Here is a 9,606-nt window from a genome sequence, read left to right as displayed (position 1 = left end):
AATAATATCATTACCTGCTGCCAGACACAGCAATGGCTGCTCTCTGCTCCTGCTGCCTTGTGGGAATGATAGAAGGAAGGCGGAGCTCAGACTAGGGGAAAATGGCCGCCGCTCCTGACGTCACTACACGGCCAGGGAACCCATTGTTGCTATCGGACTGGTCTACAAGAAAATGGCCGCCGGCCTCCTGCACTGAGGACATGTATTGTAATAGTCTTTATAAAGCGCAGGGCTGTGGGAGGGGCCAGTAACTAGGCCTGTGCCAATCATTCCCTACTTCCGGCCTGTGCGATCCACCTGGCTTCCGGTCACTGCATTCCATTCCACACACAGGAATCCTCGGTGTCCGTAGAGATCAGGTAATAGTGTCTTACTATACAGGGAGAGCAGCCTGTAGTGTCCTGTTGTTATTATTATTGTACAGGGGGAGCAGCCTGTGGTTTCCAGAAATTATTATATAGAGGGAGCAGCCTGTTGTGTCCTTTTATTATTATTATTATTATTATTATTATTATTATACACGGTGTCCTGCTTTTAAAGACATCTGTTATTATTTTTATACTGGGGAGCAGCCTTTAGTGTCATTATTATTATTTCTCTAACGTCCTAGTGGATGCTGGGAACTCCGTAAGGACCATGGGGAATAGCGGGCTCCGCAGGAGACTGGGCACAACTAAAGAAAGATTTATGACTACCTGGTGTGCACTGGCTCCTCCCACTATGACCCTCCTCCAAGCCTCAGTTAGATTATTGTGCCCGGCTGAGCTGGATGCACACTAGGGGCTCTCCTGAGCCTGCTAGAAAGAAAGTTAGAATTAGGTTTTTTGTTTTCAGTGAGATCTGCTGGCAACAGACTCACTGCTACGAGGGACTAAGGGGAGAAGAAGCGAACCTGCCTGCTTGCAGCTAGCTTGGGCTTCTTAGGCTACTGGACACCATTAGCTCCAGAGGGATCGAACACAGGCCCAGCCTCGGAGTCCGGTCCCGGAGCCGCGCCGCCGTCCTCCTTGCAGAGCCAGAAGCAAGAAGAGAATCCTGGAAATCAGCGGCAGAAGACTTCGGTCTTCATTAAGGTAGCTCACAGCACTGCAGCTGTGCGCCATTGCTCCCTATGCACACCACACACTCCGGTCACTGATGGGTGCAGGGCGCTGGGGGGGGGGCGCCCTGGGCAGCAATTAGAGTACCTTAACAAGTGGCAAACACACATAATATAGCCTAAAAAGCTATATAGGTGTAAAAATACCCCTGCCAGAGTTCCAGAAAAAGCGGGAGAAGTCAGCTGAAAAAGGGGCGGGGCTATCTCCCTCAGCACACTGGCGCCATTTCCTCTCACAGCTCCGCTGGAAGGACGCTCCCCAGGCTCTCCCCTGCAGTTACCAGGCTCAATAGGGTAAAAAAGAGAGGGGGGGCACTAAATTTAGGCGCAATATCAATTATATAAGCAGCTATTGGGAAAATCACTCGGTTATAGTGTATATCCCTGTGTTATATAGCGCTGTTGGTGTGTGCTGGCATACTCTCCCTCTGTCTCCCCAAAGGGCTTTTGTGGGGTCCTGTCCTCAGTCAGAGCATTCCCTGTGTGTGTGTGGTGTGTCGGTACGGCTGTGTCGACATGTTTGATGAGGAGACTTATGTGGAGGCGGAGCAGATGCCGATAAATGTGATGTCACCCCCTGCGGGGTCGACACCTGAGTGGATGGATATGTGGAAGGAATTACGTGATAGTGTCAACTCCTTACATAAAAGGTTTCACGACATGGGACAGCCGGCTTCTCAGCCCGTGCCTGCCCAGGCGTCTCAAAAGCCATCAGGGGCTCAAAAACGCCTGCTACCTCAGATGGCAGACACAGATGTCGACACAGATACTGATTCCAGTGTCGACGATGAAGAGACTAATGTACATTCCAATAGGGCCATCTGTTACATGATTACAGCAATGAAAGATGTGTTGCACATTTCTGACATTAACCCAGTTACCACAAAAAAGGGTATTATGTTTGGGGAGAAAAAGGAACCAGTGGTTTTTCCCCCATCTGAGGAGTTAAATGAAGTATGTGAAGAAGCGTGGGCTTCCCCCGATAAAAAACTGGTAATTTCTAAAAAGTTACTAATGGCGTACCCTTTCCCGCCAGAGGACAGGATACGTTGGGAGACATCCCCTAGAGTGGATAAGGCGCTCACACGCTTGTCAAAAAAGGTGGCACTACCGTCTCAGGATAAGGCCGCCCTAAAGGAGCCTGCGGATAGAAAGCAGGAGGCTATCCTGAAGTCTGTATATACACACTCAGGTACTATACTGCGACCGGCAATTTGCAAGATTCTACAAGTTTGATACCCTGGCTGAGGAGGACCTTGAGTTTGGTCATTCGGTGCTGCAGAGTTAGCCGCACTCTCCCGCCCGTTTGGGAGCTTTGGTATAATCCCCATGGTCCTTACGGAGTTCCCAGCATCCACTAGGACGTCAGAGAAAATAAGAATTTACTCACCGGTAAATTTATTTCTCGTAGTCCGTAGTGGATGCTGGGCGCCCATTCCAAGTGCGGATTGTCTGCAATACTTGTATAAAGTTATTGCCTAACTAAAGGGTTAATGTTGAGCCATCTGTTGAGAGGCTCAGTTGTTCTTCATACTGTTAACTGGGTATAGTATCACGAGTTGTACGGTGTGATTGGTGTGGCTGGTATGAGTCTTACCCGGGATTCAAAATCCTTTCCTTATTTTGTCAGCTCTTCCGGGCACAGTTTCCTAACTGTGGTCTGCAGGAGGGGCATAGGGGGAGGAGCCAGTGCACACCAGGTAGTCCTAAAGCTTTCTTTAGTTGTGCCCAGTCTCCTGCGGAGCCCGCTATTCCCCATGGTCCTTACGGAGTTCCCAGCATCCACTACGGACTACGAGAAATAGAATTACCGGTGAGTAAATTCTTATTTATTATTACTATTATTAATTTGATTATATGTAATTGTGGGGATTGAAAATATTGCTCAAAATCTAGGATGTATAAAAGCAGAGACCATAATATCCCTGGTATGTGTAACAGATGATAATTGGAGCAGTATGAAGCAAATGTATATCAGACTCCTGGGAGTGTCACAGTGATGTCACTTATATCTATAGTATTAATACAGAGACATAACTGGGAAGGTGAAGGGATCTGTGAGCATCACAGTGACATCACTTATATCTCTAGTAATAATACAGGGACATGACTGGGGAGGTGAGAGGATCTGGGAGCATCACAGTGACGTCATTTATATCTATAGTAATAATACAGGGACATGACTGGCGAGGTGAAGGTATCTGGGAGCGTCACAGTGACTTCACTTATATTTATAGTAATAATATAGGTACATGACTGGGGTAGGTGAAGGGATCTAGGAGTGTCACAGTGACATCACTTATATTTATAGTAATAATATAGGGACATGACTGGGGAGGTGAAGGGATCTGGTAGCGTCACAGTGACATCACATATCTATAGAAATAATACAGGGACATGACTGGGGAAGTGAGGGGATCTGGGAGCATCACAGTGACCGCTTATATCTATAGTAATAATGCAGGGACATGACTGGGGAGCTGAAGGGATCTGGGAGTATTTGCAGCAATATTGAGGTCTCCCCCATTTTGCAGGGTAATACAGTAGTGAAGACGACCTTTGGTGAGTGTGAGACACCCAGCAGCCATCCTCGTGTGTCAGGTTGACTAAGCAGGACCCACAGCCCCATCACGGTGCCTCCACCTCACTCACTGATACATGAGAGACACAGTGACCAGAAGATCCTGGAACTCGCCAACAAGATCATTCAGCTGCTGACAGGAGAGGTGACTGCTGGGAATGGGGTATTATACAGTAACACCGGGGGATGTGTCTGGGTGATGACTGGAGAGGTGACTGCTGGGAATGGGACATTATACAGTAACTCCAGGGGATGTGTTTGGGTGATGACTGGAGAGGTGACTGCTGGGAATGGGACATTATACAGTAACACCAGGGGATGTGTCTGGGTGATGACTGGAGAGGTGACTGCTGGGAATGGGACATTATACAGTAACACCGGGGGACGTGTCTGGGTAATGACTGGATAAGTGACTGCTGGGAATGGAACATTATACAGTAACACCGGGGGATGTGTCTGGGTGATGACTGGAGAGGTGACTGCTGGGAATGGGACATTATACAGTAACACCGGGGGACGTGTCTGGGTTATGAGAGAGAGGTGACTGCTGGGAATGGGACATTATACAGTAACACCGGGGGACGTGTCTGGGTAATGACTGGATAAGTGACTGCTGGGAATGGAACATTATACAGTAACACCGGGGGATGTGTCTGGGTGATGACTGGAGAGGTGACTGCTGGGAATGGGACATTATACGGTAACACCAGGGGACATGTCTGGGTGATTGCTGGGAATGGGACAGTATACAGTAACACCAGGGGATGTGTCTGGGTGATGACTGGAGAGGTGACTACTGGGAATGGGGCATTATACAGTAACACCAGGGGGTGTGTCTGGGTGAAGACTGGAGAGGTGACTGCTGGGAATGGGACATAATACAGTACCACTAGGGGATGTGTCTGGGTGATGACTGGAGAGGTGACTTCTGGGAATGGGACATTATACAGTAACACCGGGGGGATGTGTCTGGGTGATGACTGGAGAGGTGACTGCTGGGAATGGGACATTATACAGTAACACCAGAGGAAGTGTCTGGGTGATGACTGGAGAGGTGACTGCTGGGAATGGGACATTATACAGTAACACCAGGGGATGTGTCTGGGTGATGACTGGAGAGGTGACTGCTGGGAATGGGACCTTATACAGTAACACCAGTGGATGTGTCTGGGTGATGACTGGAGAGGTGACTGCTGGGAATGGGACATTATTCAGTAACACCGGGGGGATGTGTCTGGGTGATGACTGGAGAGGTGTCTGCTGGGAATGGGACATTATACAGTAACACCAGTGGATGTGTCTGGGTGATGACTGGAGAGGTGACTGCTGGGAATGGGACATTATACAGTAACACCTGGGGTGTTTGTCTGGGTGATGACTGAAGAGGTGTCTGCTGGGAATGGGACATTATACAGTAACACCAGGGGATGTGTCTGGGTGATGGCTGGAGAGGTGAATGCTGGGAATGGGGCATTATACAGTAACACCAGGGGATGTGTCTGGGTGATGACTGGAGAGGTGACTGCTGGGAATGGGACATTATACAGTAACACCAGGGCATGTGTCTGGGTGATGACTGGAGAGGTGACTGCCAGGAATGGGGCATTATACAGTAACACCAGGGGATGTGTCTGGGTGATGGCTGGAGAGGTAACTGCTGGGAATGGGACATTATACAGTAACACCAGGGGATGTGTCTGGGTGATGGCTGGAGAGGTAACTGCTGGGAATGGGACATTATACAGTAACACCAGGGGATGTGTCTGGGTGATGACTGGAGAGGTGACTGCTGGGAATGGGGCACTATACAGTAACACCAGGGGATGTGTCTGGGTGATGACTGTATCACTGTGTGTGTCAGGTTCCTATAAGGTGTCAGGATGTCACTGTCTATGTCTCCATGCAGGAGGGGGAGTATATAGGGGAACACAGGGGTTTGTACAAGGACGTGATGATGGAGAATCACCGGCCCCTCACATCACTGGGTAAGAGGAGACTGTCATGTATTGTACAGGGTAGAGCAGGTATGGGGGCCCCCTATATACACACATCATCTGATAATCACATATATACACTGTACTCAGTCACTGTGTGTCTCCTACAGATGGGCCCAGTAACAGAGATACCCCAGAGAGAGATCCCCGTCCTCTGTATTCCCAGGATTGTACAGAGGAGAATCACAGGATCCCACAGGAGGATCAGGTAGGTGGGATTTAGGGTCTCCCCAATATACCAAAGTGACTGTCACTATATGATCTGTAGAGGAGCTGTGTGTCTTATACACTGATATTATACTGTTTCACCTCAGTTTAATCACTATGTAAATGCCATTGTATTTTCTGCTGCTGGGTACACTGGACTCCACAAGGATTAACATCGGGTGTAGAGTAGGATCTTGATCCGATGCACCAACAGGCTCAGAGCTTTTGACTGTTCCCAAGATGCTCAGTGCCGCCTCCTCTATAGCCCCGCCTCCTCTATAGCCCCGCCTCCTCTATAGCCCCGCCTCCGTGCACAGGAGCTCAGTCTGTAAGTTGGAGTCTTGCAGTAAGTAGGCACATAACAGGGGTGCTGCATTAGGCAGCCTATTGATGGCTTTATTGTAAAGGAAAAGACTGAAGATTCTTCTGACAGAGTAACAGGGCTGCAGCCGGTAACGTCTCACAGACGTCCCTGACTGCAGCTCCATCACCCCCAGCGGCGCTGTATACTCCCGCGCCCTAATTGCCGGGTCACTGCAGCGGAGGCTCCGGTTCTTTCACAACATCAGTTATACACACGCTGCCTTCCTCCCGGATCGTGGGGCCGCAGGTACGGGGGAGGTAAGCGGTCTCTCTGGCCGCACTTTACCGCGATCCAGCACGGCTGTAGGAGGCGGGCTGCGCGTGCGCTGTTGTGGACACTGTGCTCCACTAGCCATCAGGGACAATTACAGGGCACAGGTCTGTTTTTTTTTATTATACATAACCCTGCTTTTCACTGCCCGCAGCGCCCGGTGGGGATGTCAGCAGGGGGAGCAGATCTGACCTGTGGCCCCTCCCCCAGCCCCAGGGCGCTATTTCTGCAAATGTTCCCGCCCTGGAGCTGCATCTCTCTCTCTCCCTCACTCCCGGGCAGCGGCCATTACAGACAGGGCTGAGCTGTTCCTGGGAATGCTGGGGCAAATCCTCCTCTGTGGAACCTCCTGACTGCCAGCTCTGTGCTTCCTATAGGACACTTAGTATTCTACCTGTCACTGTGACTGTTAGGTAAGAAAGAGTGCATACAGTCAGGGTTGTGTGGTACAAACACCCTGTGATATACATCCAGTACCTACTGTGCTTTGTTATATCTATTGTTATCACATATAGCCATAATGAGTATTACTTTGTGTTGCTAGTCCAGTGCAGTTTATGGTGCATCATTTCTGCATGGTACGCTTGTGACTATATATGTGTGTGTGCATGTAGCTGCTGCGTGGCTGCCTTATTGCAGAGTATTTCACTCAGTGTGCTATTCCTATATTGTTATATCTATTGTTATCACATATAGCCGTACTGAGTATTACTTTATATTGCTAGTCCAGTGCAGTTTATGGTGTATAATGTCTGCATGGTACGTGTGTGACTATATATGTGTGTGTGCATGTAGCTGCTGCGTGGCTGCCTTATTGCAGAGTATTTCACTCAGTGTGCTATTCCTATATTGTTATACCTGAGGGACTAAGTGTATCAGATTTCTTTCTGTATAATATAGGATTGTATCACAAGATATACTTGCTGTGTATTTTTCCTTGTGACTTATAGTCACCATATTGATTTATATCTCTTGAACTCCCGGTTTGTGCTGTCATAGTCACATCACCGGGTGTTCTTGCTAGGTATATTGCTGCTACACCTTGTACGAGGTTGCCCGATATTGTGCACGCTCTTATGTCTGCTACACGTGGCAACGACGCTGGGGCTTCTCCCACACTGCGTGGTAGTGAGGCTGTAGACGTAATGGAGGAAATGGTTGTTTCCTCTGCTCTACAAGTAACTACCGTCACCTCCCTGAAGGAACGATGGATAGACATGTGGAGTGTTTTTTAAAAGCGATTTATACCCTAATGGGGGCTGTGCATAGGCCAACCATTGCAGCAACTTCGGCTGCTGAAGCTGTTGAGGCGTGGGCTTAGGAGTTTGAGGCGGATCTGCCTTCCAATGCGTCTGAGCATGCTCGACAATGTCTCTTGTATATTACCACGGCTTCTCTGTACCTTAAGTAGGCAGCCTCCGATGCCGGGGTGCTCGAGACCAAGGCTGCTACTACGTCTGTCTTGGCAAGACGTATCCTTTGGTTGAGATTCTGGTCGGTGGATGTGGATTCCAAGAAAACCCTGGAGGTGCTTCCTTTCAAGGGAGACATTCTCTTCGGAGAAGACCTCAATAAGATTGTGGCTGATCTGGCTACTGCTAAAACTGCTTGCCTACCTAGTATGGCTCCTTCCGCACAGAAGGCTAAAAGTACTTTCCCTCGGTCCTTTCGTACTCCAGGAAAAGCAAAAGGTCAGGCGTACCCAAAGCAAGCTTGTGCTTCCAGACCTGCCAAGCCCAGACCGAAGCGTGCCTGGGCCGCCCATCAGCCTGCTTCCATAACTGACTAGCATGCCACATAACGGGGCGTGCCTCCCACTGGGGGATCCCAAGGTGGGGGGCCTACTTCTAGGTTTTGCCCATGAATGGTTGCAGACCACTTCGGATAACTGGGCAAGGGAAGTCGTCACTCCAGGTTACGCCATACCTTTCAAGAATCGTCCCCCTCATCGATTTTGTTTGACAGATGTGCCTCTGGATCCGGCAAAAGCATACACTTGGCATTTGGTGGTGCACTCCCTCATGTCCACCGGAGTGGTGGTACAGGTTCCTCTAGCTCAAAGAGGCAACAGGTACTATTCAATGCTGTTCCTAGTCCTGAAAACCGGACGGGTCCTCATGGCCCATTCTCAATCTGAAGTCCTTGAACAAGCATGTGCGGGTCTCCCAACTTTCGTATGGAAACTCTGCGCTCTATTGTTCTGGCCTTGGAGCCTGGAGACTTTATGGTCTCCCTGGACATACAGGATGCCTTCCTGCATATTCCTATTGCGGTATCTCATCAGCAGTACCTGAGGTTTGCGGTGGGCAACCTACATTACCAATTTCGGGCGTTACCCTTTGGTTTGACAACGGCTCCCCGAGTTTTCACCAAAGTTATGGCGGTCATGACAGCTTCACTCTGCCGTCAAGGGGTCAGGATCCTGCCGTATCTGGATGAATTGTTGATCCTGGCGAATTCCCCATATCTTCTCCTGTGTCATCTCGATCTGACGGTCCAGTGCATGAAAGCCCACTGGTGGCTGATCAACTGGAAGAAATCATCCCTGGTTCCTGCTCGGAGCATGGTACACCTGGGAGCGTTATTGGACACACACAACCAGCAGTTGTTCCTGTCTAAGGAGAAAGTCCTGAAACTTCAGGACAGGATTCAATGCTTCCTATCTCGTCCGCAAGTGTTGATTCATTCGGCAATGCAAGTGCTAGGTCTCATGGTGTCGGCTGTCGACATGGTGGAGTATGCTCAATTCCATTCTCGCCCTCTGCAGAAGTTGATTCTGTCCAAGTGGGACGGCCTGCTTCACCGGATCAGGTTTCACATGATCTCCTTGTCTCCGGGGGTCCTCCTGTCACTGAGCTGGTGGCCCCAGGACCAACGGTTGTGCAGGGGCCGTCCCTTCTGGATATCCAACTGGGTCCTGCTGACGACGGCTGCCAGTCTAAGAGGTTGGGGAGCAGTGTTGGAAAAGCACTCTCTTCAGGGTCGGTGGACCAAGGAGTAGTCTCTACTCCCGATAAATATTCTGGAACTGCGGGCAGTGTTCAATGCATTGACAATGGCCCAGCATCTCATACAGAACAGACCTGTTCAA

At 49.6% G+C, this 9,606-nt stretch overlaps 1 protein-coding gene across 3 annotated transcripts in view; it reads left to right on the top strand.

Annotated features, from left to right (window-relative positions):
- The first annotated feature begins 286 nt into the window (after positions 1 to 286).
- The window catches only part of LOC134983803 (oocyte zinc finger protein XlCOF22-like), a 38,748-nt gene continuing 29,428 nt past the window's right edge, over positions 287 to 9,606 (top strand). For 2 of the 3 annotated variants that reach the window (XM_063949433.1, XM_063949431.1), the window contains exons 1-4: positions 287 to 359; positions 3,634 to 3,825; positions 5,587 to 5,665; positions 5,785 to 5,882. In XM_063949433.1, coding sequence (XP_063805503.1) covers positions 5,632 to 5,665; positions 5,785 to 5,882 — 132 coding nt within the window. In that variant the 5' untranslated portion in view covers positions 287 to 359; positions 3,634 to 3,825; positions 5,587 to 5,631. Of the gene's footprint in view, positions 360 to 3,633; positions 3,826 to 5,586; positions 5,666 to 5,784; positions 5,887 to 9,606 lie in introns of all 3 variants that reach the window. The other variant, XM_063949432.1, reaches the window with a different exon arrangement.

The sequence above is a fragment of the Pseudophryne corroboree genome, assembly GCF_028390025.1.
Source record: "Pseudophryne corroboree isolate aPseCor3 chromosome 3 unlocalized genomic scaffold, aPseCor3.hap2 SUPER_3_unloc_25, whole genome shotgun sequence".
Lineage (NCBI taxonomy): Eukaryota > Metazoa > Chordata > Amphibia > Anura > Myobatrachidae > Pseudophryne > Pseudophryne corroboree.
Note: the sequence above shows the minus strand (reverse complement) of the source record. Positions and strands in the feature narration are given on the sequence as shown.